At 33.0% G+C, this 18,665-nt stretch overlaps 1 protein-coding gene across 1 annotated transcript in view; it reads right to left on the bottom strand.

Moving 5' to 3' along the window:
- Positions 1 to 18,665, bottom strand: part of LOC114335546 (G protein-coupled receptor kinase 1) — a 972,615-nt gene that overhangs the window by 77,587 nt on the left and 876,363 nt on the right. Inside the window, exon 4 of the mRNA XM_050659707.1 lies at positions 9,631 to 9,732. Within this exon, the coding sequence (XP_050515664.1) occupies positions 9,631 to 9,732 (102 nt within the window). The remainder of the gene's footprint in view (positions 1 to 9,630; positions 9,733 to 18,665) is intronic.

Here is an 18,665-nt window from a genome sequence, read left to right as displayed (position 1 = left end):
ATACCAATATACAAAAGAAGTTTTTACTTCTGTATGGTTAATTATGTTAATGTTTATATTACTGAATAAGAATTGAATGACATTTCAAGTGAGCTAGCGCACGACCCCTATTCTCATTTAAGAAAATCATTGATTTTTAATAAAAATAATTTTCACCCCCGAGGAGGAGTGGCATCCACTCACAGAGTAAGACGCAAGTTGGCACCATGTCACTTTTGTTCCTTGAGGTATCCTGTAACTACTCACCAATTTTCATGAAAATCTTTGCAGGTTCAACGAAATCGGAGGTGAAAACCTTCAGTGACTGTACTGTATATTTTCCACATGAAGGAAGGGCAATAAAAGGGTCGTGACAGTAGAGAAAAAACCCTTTAGAGATCTTAAGGACGGTCGTCTTTCTTTCTCAATTTTAAATTTCCAGACTTCACCATCAAACGAGCTTTATATACGAGTAACACTTTATAGAATTGCTAAACTACCAGAATTGTACATTTTATTATCCGTAGGGGACGAATGTTACTTTTAGGACCCTTCCAGAAGTTTATGCGAAAAGTCGTTCACAAACCATTACAATTTTAAAACCTTATAAAAAGTTGTTTCTATGTTACGAAAATGTTAATTTAATGCATTTTCCGATTAGAGAATACTTATAGTCTAAGAGCTAGTGAATCCTCCGACTAACGGTTTTCCTGTAAGGCTAGAAATTTGTATAGTGATAATTCATAGCACACTAAGGCTAAAAACTATGACCTGGCAGGCATCAGCCCTGCACGTGTATCTACCAGGCGAATCGAAAAGTGCATAGTTTAAGGGGAAAATAAACTTTCTCCTGTAAAGTTTAAATTTAAGTATGTGTTTGAGTGAGTCATTTAGAAGAAATGTGTACAATGACAGGCGATTCTGAACAGGATAAGACCTTGCCAGGCGAGGGGAAAGATTAGGGATTTTTCCTAAAATTATTTTTTTTTTCACCGAACAAAGTTTTTTTAGGTTTTTTGAATCATTCCAAACAGAAAAGGTCTTTAGTGACTTTTCTCTTAGGTTAATAGTTTTTGTTATATAAGCGATTAAAAGATTTGAAATTGCGAAATCGGCTATTTTTAACCCTAAATCGGACATTTAACTAAAAATTTTAATGTTGCCAAGGTAGGTAGATATTCTTTGAACATCGATTGATGAAATCCCGAAGAGTTGTTTGCAATACAATATCGAAAACCCCTTTGTTTTTTAAATGCTAATCAAGCGGGAGTGACACTGTAGTACAAGTGAGGACTTTTGAGTTTGCATAAATTCATTATCTCGAGAATGGGCAAATTTTAAGAGAAATCCTTAGACAGGTCGATTTTTATTTTTAAATTAGGACTTTCTGGCATATATATAATAGTAGTGACGTCATCGATCTGGGTGTGATGACGTAATCGATGATTTTTTTAATGAGAGTAGGGGTTGTGTGATTGCTCATTTTGGTACATTCCAAAATTGGTGTATTTAACTTGAAATACCAGAGAAACGGTCGATTTTAGGTGTATAATGCTGTCAATACCTTTTATAGTGCTTGAAAAGACCTTTACAATGAGCAATAATAAAGATCCATTTCATTCAAACTAAGCGAGATATGCTGCAAACAAAATTGATAACTAATGTATTTTAAGAAAAAATTAGAAGTAATTTTAACCCCCATCCACCAGAATGTAAATGCATCCTTTCCTTCTACAATACCTTTTATTATAGTGTTATTTCTATGTGCAAAAAGTTGGACGGGTTTAAAATGAATGGTTAAAAAAATAAGATCAAATAATAGAGCGCATTTTTAAATTTTCTTAAAAATATTCCTTTTTCTCCATGTAAATTGAAAATGATAAGAGATACAGTAATGAAAAATAAAACGAAATTTTTATCCAAAGAAAACCACATTTTATTTTTGTATCTTTTTTTTCGTATCTCTTATCATTTTCGAGTTACATGGAGAAAAAGGAAGATTTTCAAGAAAATTTAAAAATGCGCTGTATAATTTGATCTTATTTTTTTCAAAAATCGTTCATTTTAAACCAGTCCAAATTTTTGGTAATAGAAATAACACTATAATAAAAGGTATTGTAAAAGCAAAACGATGTGTTTTAATTCTGATGGATGAGCGGTTAAATATACTTCTTAAAATACATTAGTCATCAATTTTTTTGTAGCATATCTCGCTTAGTTTGAATGTAATCGACATTTAATATTGCTCATTTTAAATGCCTTTTCAAGCACTAGAAAAGTTAATATATCATTATACACCTAAAATCGACCGTTTTTCTTTTATTTCAAGTTGAATACACCGATTTGAGCATGCACCAAAAAAACAAACTCTTCTCACCTACCATATCTCTTTTTGTATTATAACTAGAAGATTTATGAAGGAACGAATCTCTTTGTTTTTTATGAGGTACAAAAATATTTTGTAGTTTTTCTCTTAGATGCATAGTTTTTAAGGTAGTCGCAAAAATCCGTCCGAAAAGGTGTTATTTTTCACTGAAAATGGCCAATTTTCAACCACGAATAACTCAAAAAGTATTGAGTTTTCAAAAAATAAATATACACTGCGATGCAAAAAAATCGATCCACTAAATATTTGGTCATTTTTGAAGTTTCGAAATTCCTAAACCTGTTGTTCGATTTAAGTGATTTTTTTACCACGTTATAGCCTTATTCATTGACAATATCGCTTTAATAATATTGTTGCTAAACAGTCAAACTGTCATTGTATACTGAGTGTACGAATCAAACTGTGTTTTTTTTCTCAAAGTTCGCATCATTTTGTGGACTATTCTAGCACTTATAAAATACTGAAATTAAAGCCTAACTATAGCCTCAGGTTTTCTTAACATTTTATCTTTCGATTCATTCGCTTATGTTGGATAATAAAAAAGTTAGGTACTTTAACAACTGGCCATGTTCGTCATCAGTACAGGGTGTTTCTAAATAAGTGTGACAAACTTTAGGGGGTAATTTTACATGAGAAAATAATCACAATTTGCTTTATAATCATAATGTCCGCAAACGCTTCGATTCCGGGATACGGGATGTTCAATATTTTTTTACAAACTGACGATTTATTTATTGCTTTAAAACCAGTTGAGATATGCAAATCAAATTTTATGGGTTTTAAGACGTAGTTATTGCACATTTTTTTGACATACAATTAAGAATTTGATATTCACCATTGGCGTGCGTACGGGTAATATTATGGGTCATAATACCCGTTTGCGCGCCAATGGTGAATATAAAATTCTTAATTGTATGTCAAAAAATGTGCAATAACTACGTCTTAAAACCCACCAAATTTGATTTGCATATCTCAACTGGTTTTAAAGCAATAAATAAATCGTCAGTTTGTAAAAAAATATTGAACATCCCGTATCCCGGAATCGAAGCGTTTGCGGACATTATGATTATAAAGCAAATTGTGATTATTTTCTCATGTAAAATTACCCCCTTAAGTTTGTCACACTTATTTAGAAACACCCTGTACTGATGACGAACATGGCCAGTTGTTAAAGTACCTAACTTTTTCATTATCCAATATAAGCGAATGAATCGAAAGACAAAATGTTAAGAAAACCTGGGGCTATAGTTAGGTTTTAATTTCAGTATTTTATAAATGCTAGAATAGTCCACAGGGTGATGCGAACTTTGAGAAAAAGGCACAGTTTGATTCGTACACCCGGTATACAATGACAGTTTAACTGTCTAGCAACAATATTATTATTCAATCATGTCAAACAGGTTTAGGAAATTCGAAACTTCAAAAATGACCAAATTTTTAGTGGATCGATTTTTTTGCACCGCAGTGTAGAACAGTTTTTGCTTAGAATTAGGTTCTCTAGCCTCTTCCGTGGCTATTGTAACCAAAAAATTTTTCACCCCCGAAAAGGGGTGGGAACCACCCCCAAGATAAAAGCGCACCATTGACTACCCTATTTGCACACGCATCGATTTTTACCTGCCATTCCAGTCGACGGCTTGATGAAATTGTAGATGTTATGGCGCGTCCTCCCTGGTAAAAGCTCGAGGTAAACTGTTCTAATGTGGACGTATTCGTCGCATAAATCGGACGCAATAATTTTCGACGCACAGATCCATAGGTTGTAGGTTCTTAGCCGCGTCCTCACTGGTAAAAGTTTGCGACGCATATTTTTGCGACGCAGTTTCTTGCGACGAACTATTAGTTCAATACGCACGAAAAATTTACCAGTGAGCACGCGGCATAAGAGCGAGCATTTCTCGGGAAGGAATAGCGTAATAGCGTTTTCCATTTTAGTATTCTAATGGTGGATTTCATTTAACTTCTTATGGAGTTCATCAAAGGATGTAGTAGACATTCTGAAGAAGTTAAAAAACTTACAGCCATCACGCCTTAGCTCTTCAAAAAGAGTGTAGAATGTCACTACATGTCAGTTTGATGCATTACCTATGGTGACTGTCTAAAAACTTACATCGGTCAAACTGGCAGAACCTTGACAAACACATAGCAGAATACAAAAAGGCTTTCAATAATAGAAAAACAAATTCTATACAACTTTAAAAAGGGGTAAACCTTGTAGTTGGCTGTATACCTTCAATATAACAACGTGTAATGAAGTAAACACTTCTGTTGTATGTAGGCATGTGAATTTATTAAAAATTCTTAAAATTTATCCACAAGGGAGTGGAAGTACAAAACGTTTTCGGTCAAACTGACCATCATCAGTGTAGACCTGGAAATAAGTGAACCACTAAGATTAAAAAGCAAAAGGGTGAAATTTTGACAGTTGAAAAAATAAGAAAGTGTGGTTACTTACGTCCAGTGTACAAGTAATTGTAACTAGCCACTTCAATAGGTGTAAAAACCTCTAAATTACATTATCGATACATTCTATATTAAAAAGTAGTCGACATAAAGTCGATGTCTTAAGATTTTAAAGATCACATGTGAATGTATTTCATCCTTGCTCGAAAATTGCACAAGGTACTTGTGTTCTAGTGAGAGGTTAACGACCAACTGAATATTAGACAGTTTGGTGCCACAAATGTATGACAAGATGTCAAAGAAAGTTAGGTGGATTTTTCATCTGTCATCCGAAAAATTTTTAACAAAGAGAATTAGAATTTAATTTTAAATTGGTATATTGAAATATGTAGGTATTAAAAAAGTTTATTGTGAGTTCTAATTTGTAAATAGAGGTTAATGAGTTGTATTGTCCTTTTCATGAGCATTTTTCAGTGCGTAACAATGATAAGAAAAAGGGTAAGTCCGTGATAATACACATTTATGACATTTATTCTAACATGACATTTTAATTAAATCTGACAGTTGTCACATTTTATTTTCAATTTGGAATAAAAACAAATCAAATGTGTTTCTTGCATTTATAAAATGGTATTTTCTTTGATTTGTATAGTCTTATAAATTATACAGATTATATTTGTAATATTATTATCTAATTAAAAAAAATATTTTTTTATTATGGGGCGATCTATCGACAACTAGAATAACTAGAATAAATGTTGTAAATGTCTGTAATCACGGACGTGCCTTTTTTTCTGTCACATACAATTTAATGCGTTAGAAAGAAATCGAAAAACTGTGACGCACTGAAAGATGATCATGAGAAAAAGAATAATACAGTACAACCTGCCATATCCGGACCTGTCATATCCGGACCTCCCCATATTCGGACGGTTCTGCGCCGTCCGGATCTACCGAAATCTACCGAGAAAGGCTGTTCTGCTGTTGGACAACGTACTAAAAGAAGAACTAAAAGATGGCGAAATAATGTATTATAGAATCTATAAAACGTGTCTATCGACGAAAGTTATTGACGGCGTTGATTACTGGAATGTATGAAGGAGAAAACGTTTCAGAGACTGTAAAAGAAGTAGTGGTCTTGATATCCGGATTATTTCATATCCGGATCTGTCTGTCGCCACATTGTTCCGGATATGGCAGGTTTTACTGTACATTCATTAGTACAAACTGAATTTAAAAGCAGAAGTCTGCTCAAACATTATATGATGTCATAAACTGTTTTTCAAAATTAACTGAAATTAATTAAAAATTGGTATTGAATGCATGGTTGGTTGCATATGTTTCAGAAGACTAATTATTAGTAGAATAAGAAAATACTATTAATATCTGTAAATTGTGTGAAGGGTAGAATTGAATAAGAACTAATATTAAATGAGAAAAATATAGCTGAAAGAGATGTAAGTGTCTTAACCAAAAAAAAATTTCCCTTTGATTGTAGAGACCTGAATGTAAAAATTTTGCTACATAATGAAATATTGAAAGTTTAGATTTGAATATTAGGTATATAGTCGAGGAAATGAAGCTGAAAAAATGGCAAAACCTCGCAATTTTTTCGTCCAGCATCGATTTGTACAAAAATTTGGAATTAGGCTCATTACACCCTCTAGTTCATTTTCTATATTGAGCCGTTGTACGCTTTTGGTTTTTTAAGAGTGAAAACTACCCCTAGTTGCAAAAAATTATAAAATAACATTTTAAACTTTAATATTGTCAACATTTGGTTCTTATTAGTTACATAATGAATGTTTTATGCTTTAAGATATACTATCATAATATTTCAACCCTTAAAACCACCCTTGTTGGAGCTATATATAAAACATTTACTTATCCTAAAAGAATAATTTCGGCTTGCATCGATTTACATAAAAATTTGGGATTAGGGTCATCTCACCGTGTACTTCATATTCTATATCATGCTTAAGGGCGTTGATTATTTTTAGGGGTGTAAACAACATCTTATTGTCAAAAATTATATAAAAATATTGTATACATCAATATGGGTAAAATTTGGTTTTGATTGGTTAAATAATGATTGTTTTATACTTTAGGATATAATATCATAATACTTCAACCCTTAAAAACCACCCTTAATAACATTACAGTTTTTATAAGTAGATATTTTAATAGGTCTATACAGAAAAAAAAGTAGAATTAAAGAATTACAAAAACATTTATTTATACAAAAATACGAATTTACAAATATGTATGTACAAATACAAATACAAATAGTTTTTTAGTCATCCTCCAGTATACGAACCGGTTCTGTGGTATTATACATACATTGAAAATTATCCATAAGCGGACTATCCGAATTTTTCGAAAAAAAATTCGTTTTATAAACACAGCTCCTTCATTTTTGACGGTGAACAGATTTTTCAAAAATCACTTTGTAGGATTTTTAAAGAGTTATAAGACTGTGTCAACTAAATTTCGTAAGATCCCTCACTTTTTAATTAGGGTGGGTTTAAAGGGCTCGAATAAGGGGGTGTTTGCTCGTAAATAGAGGTTTTAAACAGCTATATCTCGCTAACTGTTCACTGTAATGAAAATCTATGCACAAGGGAATTTTAGTTATTAAAGAAGCTACAATTTGGTAATGTATCATTTTTTTTGTATCTCCAGTATTTTCGGAGATATTTTGAAGTAAAAGGTGAAAAATGGGAAATTCCAAAAAATTAATTTTTCTTTAAACTCCTATTTTTCTAAAACTAAGCCTTTTAAATAGGTCAAACTTCTTGGATGTATTGATAATACAAACATAAAAGGAATTACAGAAAGGTGAAGACCAATTTTTAATCAGGAGGGTAGTTAGGGGGTTGTTTTCACTGATTTTTTCATAGAGAAAAGCAGGTACCGACTTTTTTTTAATCATAAGTCGCTTACTTTTCAGACTAGAAACTTTTTATTATTTTTTTTGAAGGGCCTAACTGTATACTTGAAAAAAGATTATTTAAGCTTTTCTCGAAAAATGCAAAGTTTTTCCGTTATTTTACTTTGAATATTTCAAATTATGCATTTGACGAAAAAAGCTAACTTTTAACATGCCGTATCTCGGTTTGTATTGGTCTTAGCGATATTACAGAAAAATAATTTGATTTGTTTTACTAAAAGATACAATTTTGATATCTACAGTTTTTTTGATTAAATGCATATTTTTCGAGGTAATCTCAAAAAACCCTCTAAACAAGTCGATTTTTCATCGAGAAACTGTTACTTTCAAGCGCGAATAACTCGAAAAATATTAGTATTACGAAGAAAATGTAAAAAATATTTTTTTCTTAGAATTACTTTTTACATCGATTTACATGGTTAAAATGTAATAAAAAATTTCCGCCCCCGAGATAGGGTGGCAACCACCCCAAGGTTTTAGCGTATGATAGCGGCATGAAATAGAAAATGATCCTTGGACTATTCCCTACCTTCTGTGAAAATTTCAAGTAAATCCATGCTGGACGAAAAAATTGCGATCCAAAATGCTTCATTTCTTCGACTAATATTGATAAATGTTAAGATATTGGAGTAAAATGAATTAATTATTGATAGCTGAGAATTTATTTTTAATTTTAATAGTAATGAAAAACAGAGTGAGTAGGTGAAAAATGTAGGAAATTCAAATGTAGTCATATCCGGAAAAATCAAGGATTCTAGGTTTTGAACTAAATGTAGTGAGTAAAAGAATTATATTGAGTGAAAATACTGAAATAATGAGATGAAAAAGGTACGAATGAAAAAATAATGGAATTTTAATAGAGTAATAATTTTTAATGGAGTATTCTATTGAAATTCTATGTACGCACTCCACCTTCTAGATCATAATCATTCTAACAATGAATAGTATCAAATTATTCATAATCAAAATAAAGGCCTTAAGCTATAGGTCTGGATCCCGCGTATGAAAAAAAAGTTGATTAATAGCAAGCTGAAAATTTGTTAATAGCTTAAGGGTGTCTAGTCGGACAAACTTTGATATATGGGAACACTGGAAAGGGGGCAGTTTTAATTGTGGAACAGGTTAAAAATTTGGAACGGTCAGACCATGAAAACGGCACATGTATTTTGTCCGACAGAATAGACTTAAACTCTCCGAACAGAGGTTAAACTCTTATGCAAAAATCAGACTGCTATTTATCACCAAATGGGCGTTTTAATGAGTGGAACATGTAGAATATGTCAAATGACAGGAATTATGACAGGTGATAAATAGCAGTCTGATTTTGCATGAGAGTTTAATCTCTGTTCGGAGAGTTGAAATCTATTCTGTCGGACAAAATAAATGTACCGTTTTCGTGGTCTGACCGTTCCAAATTTTTAAACTGTTCCACAATTAAAACTGCCCCTGTTCCAGTGTTCCCATATATCAAAGTTTATCCGACTAGACACCCTTAAGCTATTAACAAATTTTCAGCTTGCTATTAATCAACTTTTTTTTCATACGCGGGATCCAAACCTACTATCTTTATTAGAATCTATGGAAATTAATAAATTAAAAAATATAGACATAATTCTGAATGACAAACTTGAGACAAACCCCTCAACCCAATTCCATCCCACTCCTCAACCTATTCAGTTTTGTAAAGTGCACGCATAGTAAAATACATAAATTGAGAAAAACACTCTGCCGAAACATCTGTAGTGACATTAATGTATAATAAATTTTGTGGAAGTATTGAAAGAAAACAAAAATGTTTTCAGTGTTTTATTGTTAGAATAAATGAATATCTATCAAGTAACGAATCCATCAAATATCTAAGATTATTGTTATAAAAAATAGTAATTATTATAAATTAAAAATATATACTTACATGTGACCGAGACAGAAGTTCTTTCATAATAAAATTGTCGTAAATATCCTTTGCACACTTCAATCTTTCCTCGTTACATTCCAGTTTTTCAAAGGATTTTATCTGTAACAAAAACACTAGTTACAAAGTTAATTACAAAAATAGTAATATTATAATCATAAAAACCTAAATGATAATATAAATCTATTCGAATCTATCTGGAGAAATAAAACCACTAATCGGACCAAGATTTGGTTACGCCAATTCGTGGTTTCTATTACTTGTAAATCATACAAATGATGAATAAAAGAAGACACGGAGAAATCTAAAAGATTTTTGTTTTAAAGATATTTAGTTGGTTCTATATTTTATCCTAACCCTGTATATGGATACTCAGTTTGGTATAAATATCAAATTATTTAATTTAGCTAATATGTATATGCGCACAGTAATTCCTAGAATTCGATATACATAATATGAATATATTCATCCCATGCACAAACATAAACGGAGTTATGACTCAAATCCCTGAGGATGTACGCCGATAATAAATTAATTATAATAACCTAAATAATCACTGGTATAGAACGTATAGATAAGGCCTGAAATACGGAGTCCTGATGGATTCATATAATAATCACAACATGCCAGTTTTAGTTTATAAAATAGAGCTTTTATCTCGAATGTACATAAAAAATATAGATGTTATGTAATTTTCAGTAGCAATTTTTTAAATCCTATATGTGCTCATTCTTTGTTGTATTATTCAAATGAGTATGTATTAGTATTAATTAAACTCAACAAATTGTATATACGTTGTGTCCGGATTTTTCGAAATAAAGTTTTTTTATTAAGTCAATCAAAGGATTATACTTGGAGCATACAGTACAACTCCGATAAATAGCAAACAAGCTGAAATAGGGAAACCCACGCTAAAGCTTCGAATACAGCTGTTAACCCTTACGCTTCTAAAATATAATTGTTTATAAAAGAATTCCAATAAATAACATTTTGAAACATAATATACAGTGAGCTTGAATAACTGTTACCTACATTATCAACTTATTTATTTTTGGCACATAAGCAAAACGGTCGGACAGGTCGATTTTTAATATAATCATAGTATATTATAGCATCAATGTTTCGAACTTTACGCGATCCTTCTTCAGGTTACGGTAATACTTTTGTGACATCTGTGACATCACATTTAAAAGCTTTTAAAAGACTGATTACAAAAATGTAAAATACCTTAATACTTTTTAAAAGCGTAGGCGTAAAATTTCGGTTCAATTCTTTTTGAATGCATTCAATTTTTTCGAATCTTGAGAAACCTAATAAGTATTTTTGAAAAATTTAAACGCAGAATGAAAGATTATATATTATTACTGAGGGCCAAAATTCCCTGAAAACTTATATTATGTTTATTTTAATAAGTTACAGAGATGAAAAAGAAGAGAACATTGAGTATGATTTTTAATTTCAAATATATCATTAAAAAAATACATTTTGTTTATTCTAAGGGATTTTCGGCCCTCGCCTCGGTAATAATGCAATCTTTCATTCTGCGTTTAAATTTTTCAAAAATACTCATTAGTTTTCTCAGGATTCTAAAAAATTAATGCATTTAAATTGAAATTTTGCGACTATGCCCTTAAAAAATATTAAAGTACCGGGTGTCCCAATAAGAATGGCTCTCGGCCATATCTCAGGAACCGTTTATAGTAGAGCTTTGAAATAAAAAATTTTATAACAAAAGTTGCCTCAGGAAAAGCCTGCAAATTATTTTCATAATTGTGGGTCCACCGTTAGAGGGCGTAATTGAATATCAAAAATAAAAAAATCTAAATTTTACAAAATTTTCCTAATGAAGGGGCACTGGAAATCCGATTATTGTATTCTTCATCAAATTCTGCGCATATTTGATTTAACAAGTTTAACTCTACCTTTGCAAATAAGAGGTGGGGGTGAGTGGGAACCTTGTTATGAAAAAATGGCTGTAAGTCCGGATCTGCTAAATCAAATTTTGAAAACTGGGTCTTGTTGAAGACAGATCTTTTTCTTCAATGTAAGCGTGATAATTTTGAACCATCCTAATAAGTAATAAGCCAGCTGGGAGGCGTTATTTAATTTTTTTCAGAAATCTAGTTTTCTTTGGAAAATATTAAATACAAGTATGCATTTTTTATCATACTTTATAAAATTAGATTAAATTAGCAATAGAATAGCGAAAACCGCATGTCGATACCCTTTTTCTATCTCAAGATATCTCGAGAAACGTGTAAATTTTATACATAACTGTTACTATCACCGGTAAACTAAGTTAATGAAAAGTAGTGTGCTTTGGAAAAAAACAAAATAACATTTTCCAGATGTCAACGTATAAAAATATAATTAATTAAAACAACAATGTAAAGAGAAACAATACTATTAAAATTAAATATAACACAGAACAAAAAGACCTACTTAGTGACGACCTAAATATTCAAATTGTTGCCCATCATACACTACTCTAGAATACATTATCCAGAGAATACTAAACGCCATTCAAAGCATATCGAGAGCAGAAATTGAGACTGCTGTTCAATCTACTCTTGAAAGAGTAAATGTTTGCAACGAAAATGATGGGCAAAAATTTGAACGTTTATGTCATCACTAAATAGTTGTTTTTATTTCTTTGTAATAGGGCTTTTCAACGCTTCTCATTTGTTTCGAGCCTCTGTCATATGCCGTATAATCCGTGTATAATATTAATATACGAGATATGAACGAGGCTCGAAACAAATGAGAAGCGTTGAAAAGACCTAATATACGTTGACAGCTGGAAAATGTTTCTTTGTTGTTTCCACAGCACACTACTTTTAATGAATTTCGTTTACCGGTGACAGTAACAGTTATGTTTTTAAATTTACACGTTTTGTAAGATATCTTGAGATAGAAAAAAGGTATTAACATGCGGTTTTCGCTATTCTGTTGCTAATTTTGTCTAATTTTGTAATATGGTATTAAAAATGCATGTTTGTATTTAATATTTTCCAAAGAACACTAGATTTCTGAAAAAAATTAAATAACGCCTTCTAGCTGGCATATTACTCAGTAAGTTGGTTCGAAATCATAACTTTTACATTGACGAAAAAGATCTGTCTTCAACAAGACCAAGTTTTCAAAATTTGATTTAGCAGAACCGGACTTACAGCCATTTTTTCATAACAAGGTTCCCACTCACCCCCACCTCTTATTTGCAAAGGTAGAGTTAAACTTGTTAAATCAAATATGCGCAGAATTTGATGAAGAATACAATAATCGGATTTCCAGTGCCCCTTCATTAGGAAAATTTTGTAAAATTTAGATTTTTTAATTTTTGATATTCAATTACGCCCTCTAGCGGTGGTCCCACAATTATGAAAATAATTTCCAGGCTTTTCCTGAGGCAACTTTTGTTATAAAATTTTTTATTTCAAAGCTCTACTATAAACGGTTCCTGAGATATGGCCGGGAGCCATTCTTATTGGGACACCCGGTACATATTATACATTTTTGTACTTAATCAGTATTTCAAAAGCTTCTAAATGAAGTGTCACATGATGTACTTTCCCATTAAAAAAAAATCAAAAAGATGCAAATAAAATTGGTGGGTTTTAAGAGGTAGTTATTGTGAATTTTTTGATATACAATTAGGAATTAATATTCACTATTAACGCGCATACGGGTAATATGACCCCTATGTTTGTCAATGGTGAACATAAAATTCTTAAACCTATGTCAAAAAACGCACAGTAACTACCTCTTAAAACCCACCAAATTTTATTTGCATATCTCAACCGGTTTTAAAGCAATAAATAAATCGTCGGTTTGTAAGAAACATCCCCTATCTCGGAAACGAAGCATTTGCGGACATTATAAAGCAAACTGTCATTATTTTTTCATGCAGAATTACACCCTTAAAGTTAGCCATACTTATTCAAGAACACCCTGTATTGATGAAAACAGCTAAAACGGCTAGTTGTTAAAGTACCTAACTTTTTTATTATCCAACATGAGCGAATAAATAAAAAATAGAATGTTAAGAAAAAATGAGGGTATAGTCGGATTTTAATTTCAGTATTTTATAAATGCTAGAATATTCCACAGGATAATGCGAACTTTGAGGAAAAAACACAGTTTGATTGGTACACCCGGTATACAATGACAATTTACCTGTCTAGCAGCAATATTATTACAGCGATATTGCTGTAATAATAAATAATAAATACAGTAATGATAAAGAATAAGGCTATAACATATTTAAAAAACATCACTTAAATCGGACAAGTTTAGAAAATTCGAGACATCAAAAATTACCCATTTTTAAGGTGGTGCGTTAATTTATTGGAGAAGTGTATAGAATAACAAATAAAATAAATACCCCCAGATTACTGTACATAAGATGCGTACTGATGTTACAAGTTTTAATTTTATGTATGAAATTTGAGTGCAAAATGGTCACCGCAAAAGTTAGCGAAGTTATTTACCACGCCATCGCAAATGCAACTGTAATTGGCATTGGGTACAAACTCGATTTTATTGGTTCAAAGTTAGAACTAACTAAATAGACCACGTTATTCATAATGCATGGAACATAAAATTTAATCGGCGGTTCCCATGTGGCAGTGTCAGTGTTGAAAAGTTCGGGGAAATACATGCCTCTACAGTTTTCACCGCTATAATTTCTAATTATGGTAATTCGATGGTAACACAACGATGCTATTCCCACATGAGTTTCATTATTAAGCTCATTATCGCATCGCTCATTTTGAAAGAGGAAACTCAATTTCAATTTTGATTCCCTTCCCTTATACCTACAGGGTGTTTTGTCGATTTTGCTCATTTCATTCTAAATCCGTAACTTTACAACCACCCTGTATATTTTTTGATATCATCAGTTTTGCTACAGCCCTTCGTGAGCCTTGGCCTACCTTAAAACATTCTTCCATCCTTCCCTGTCGAGTCTCTGTCTTCTTCATGCTTCTTCTTCTTCTTCCTTCTTGTATGTAGGCTTTAAAGCCTGTTTTTTCTTCAATATTAGCCTCCTAAATTGTTTAAATTATCGCACCATCTTTTTCTTGGTCTGCCAATACTTCTTCGTACACTTGGTGACTTATCTATTCGTACTATCCTATCCTCTGCCATTTTACTTGTGTGTTCGTTCCACTCCTGTTTCCGTTTTGTCACCCATCCATTTATGTGTTCTACATTGCATGTATTTTCATCTCTGTTGTTTCTAGTAGTCGTCTCTATTTAGATGTGTCAGGTCTTGTCTCCGTCGTGTATGTCAATATAGGTTTAATTGCTGCTTTATAGATTCTTGCTTTTGTGTCTGGTCTTAGGTGCTTGTTCTTCCAGATTGTGTCATTAAGAGATCCCGCCGCTTTACTTGTTTTTAAGCTTTGTTGTCGTACTTCCTCTTCAACATCTCCGTAACTGGTTATATCTATTCCCAGATATCTAAACCTTGCTCCATGCTCTTACTCCAATCTCCCTTAAATATTCCTACACATTGTCCAGATATCTGAGGTTACGTCGGCGTCGCCCCCTTCTTCTTCCGACTAGCCTATTTTGGATAGTTATTTTAACAGGATATCTTTGATCCATCCGTATAACGTGACCCATCCATCTTAGGTGATATATTTTGATAGTTTTCACGATATCTGCGTCGCCAAAAAGTCTATTAGAATTCGAAATTATATCGCTTTCTTACCGGAGTGATTCCCACAGATTGGCCCAAATCCATCTTTATCGCAATACCTAAAAAACAAAATGAGATAAAATGCTCAGAATATCGATTAATTAGCCTAATGAGCCCACAGTCTTAAGATTTTCCTAAGAATGTTTCACAACAGAATTATACGCAAATGCGAAGAAGATCTTGAAGATACCCAATTTGGTTTTAGAAATGCTATGGGAACCAGGGAGGCACTTTTTGCGCTTAACATCATATTACAAAAATGCCGTGACCAAAGAAAATATGTATTTGCATGTTTCGTGGACTTCGAAAAGGCATTCGATAAAGTACAGCAAAAAATTAATGCAAATACTGCAAAATATCGGAATAGATGACAAGGATATTCGTGTCATTAAAAATTTGTACTGGAATCAAACTGCTATCGTAAAAATTGGAGATAACTACACCGATGAAATCTCCATACAACGAGGAGTCAGACAAGGTTGCATTTTGTCGCCAACATTGTTCAATGTTTACTAGGACCAGTTATTTAAAAAGGCACTTGAGAGACAGCCATATGGAATAAAAATTAACGGCGAACTACTTAATGTGATTAGATATGCAGACGATACAGTAATTCTGCCAGATAATATTGAAGGTCTCCAAATTCTGCTTCATCGTATTCACGAGGTAGGAGAGGAAATGGGCATTAAAATAAACTCAAACAAAACCAAACTTTTAGTGTTTAGTGGCGACCCACATTCCGATGCAAAGCTTCAACTAAACGGAGTCCAAGTTGAGAAAGTTCACAAAATGACATATTTGGGAACTGTGATAACGGACCAACTAGATCCAGACATATAAATAAAACGTAGAATAGCAATGACTAAAACTACTTTTAATGAAAATGAAGTCATTTCTTTGCAATAATCATCTCAGTTTAGAACTAAGACAAAGAATGGTCAAGTGCTATGTTTGGTCCGTACTTTTGTATAGTGCAGAAGTGTGGACGCTAAAAGTATCGATCATGAACAGAATTGAAGCATTGGAAATGTGGATTCATAGACGGATGCTGAAGATACCCTGGACAGCAAGAAAAACTAATGAAAAAGTACTAAGGAGGGTCAACAAAGATAGAAAACTGCTAAAGACGGTTAAACATCGAAAAATGTCTTATCTGGGACATATAGTGAGGGGAAGTCGATATAAAATATTACAACTGATCCTTAAAGGCAAAATAGAGGTCCGTAGAGGTGTAGGAAGAAAACAGGTTTCTTGGTTAAAAACATTTGGCCAACGTCGGATAATTCTAATATGACACGTGAAGAAGAAGATCGCTTTCTTCGCAGACCATGCTCGTTAACTCCGCCATATATGGCCCCCCAATACTTTTTTTTCAAAGATTCATAATAACTCTTTATCTTCCTGTATCCCGAATGAAGTACGTGCCTCCTAGTGGCGGGATACGGGCAACAATACATTGGCTTATAGGGCAGTCCTTACAGTAGGGATCCTGGCCTATACAGAAAAATGCAGGCGGGTGTGGGGTAATACTGCACTTTGGTTCCATTGGTGGTGTATTAACTAAACTAAACGTGCAGGGCAGGGTATGGTGCTGATAGAAAAGGCATTCAGGCATCAAATATCCAAAAATCTTTTCAGGCCATAATAATGAAAAGACCTCCAAACGAAATAAAAACTTATACTGAAATGATGGCATCTCCTGAGGTAAAATGTCCCGGAAGTAAAATGAGCCTCCATTCGGATTTCCGGGTGAGGACTATCTCAGGGGGAACACCATTGCAGGTTAGAAAAATCAGGATAGGGTCTTGGAATCTTGGTAGTCTTACAGGTAAGAGTCTGGAGTTAGTGGATGCGCTCAAACGAAGAAGAGTTCAAATTGCTTGTATTCAAGAAACTAGGTGGAAAGGACAAAGGGCGAAAGAACTAGGTGATGGATATAAACTGTGGTATGTAGGGAGTAGTAACACTAGAAAAGGAGTTGGTATAATTGCTGATAGTGAAATGAAAGATAACGTAGTAGAAGTTGTAAGAACGAGTGATAGAATGATGTCAGTGAAATTTGTAATTGATAAAGAGGTATTGAATATTGTGTGTGTGTATGCTCCTCAAACAGGTCTGGGTGAGAATGAAACAAGAGCTTTCTATGATCAATTAGGTGACGTACTGAGTGATATTCCAGCGGAGGAGAAAGTTATAATAGGAGGTGATTTCAACGCACATGTGGGCCAAGCCAAGACAGGATATGAAACAATACATGGAGGATTAGGTTTTGGAACTAGAAATGAAGCTGGAGATGACATGCTAGAATTAGCAACAGCATTGGATATGGCGATTGTTAACACATTTTTTAAAAAGAGAGAAACTCAACTTATTACCTACAAAAGTGGACAACATCAATCCCAAATAGACTACTTCATGATAAGGAAAGAAGACATACGTGAATGCAAGGACTGCAAGGTAATAGTTAGTGAGACAGTAAGCCAACAACATAAGCTGTTTGTTCTGGACATCGAAGTAAAAAGCGAAACTAAACAAAAATATCGGAGAGGACCACAAAAAATCAAGTGGTGGATGCTAAAAGATGAGAAGGAAGGTCTATTCAGGGAAAGAATAGTAGAAAAAATATGTTGGAACATGAAAGGAAGCCCTAACACAATTTGGAGAAAAATGGCCAATATTATTAGAGAGACGGCTATTGAAATACTTGGGAAAACGTCAGGAAAGAAGTTTGAGGATAAAGAGACTTGGTGGTGGTCAAATGAAGTACAAGGAAAAATAAAAGAGAAGAGAAAATTATATAAAAAGTGGCAAGAAACCAGATCGGACACAGATCTTCAAAACTATATGGTCGCCAAAAAGGAAGCGAAAGTAGCAGTAGCAAAAGCTAAAGCAGAAGCGTACTTAAACCTATACGATCAACTTGATACCAGGGAAGGCGAAACGAAGATATATAAAATAGCCAAACAGAGAGCAAAGAAAGCAAAAGATTTTAATCAGATTAGATGTATCCGAGATGAAAATAATAAAATACTAGTTCACGAAAAGGATGTCAAAAAGAGATGGAGAAAGTACTTTGACAGCTTATTAAATGAAGAATTTGACAGACAGCCTGTAGAGTCAACGGAGACAGTAGCAGCAATGGTCACCAAAATAACCAACGAGGAAGTGGCTCAAGCGCTTCAAAAAATAAAGAAAGGAAAAGCGGTAGGACCAGATGATATTCCTGGGGAAGTATGGAGAGCATTGGGAGAGACAGGAACAAGGTGGCTAGCAGGTCTATTTAATAGAATTATGGTAGTTGGACAAATGCCAGACGAATGGAGAAGCAGTATAC

Source organism: Diabrotica virgifera, chromosome 8 (genome assembly GCF_917563875.1).
Source record: "Diabrotica virgifera virgifera chromosome 8, PGI_DIABVI_V3a".
In the NCBI taxonomy this organism is placed as follows: domain Eukaryota; kingdom Metazoa; phylum Arthropoda; class Insecta; order Coleoptera; family Chrysomelidae; genus Diabrotica; species Diabrotica virgifera.
This window is presented reverse-complemented; position numbering and strand designations above follow the sequence as displayed.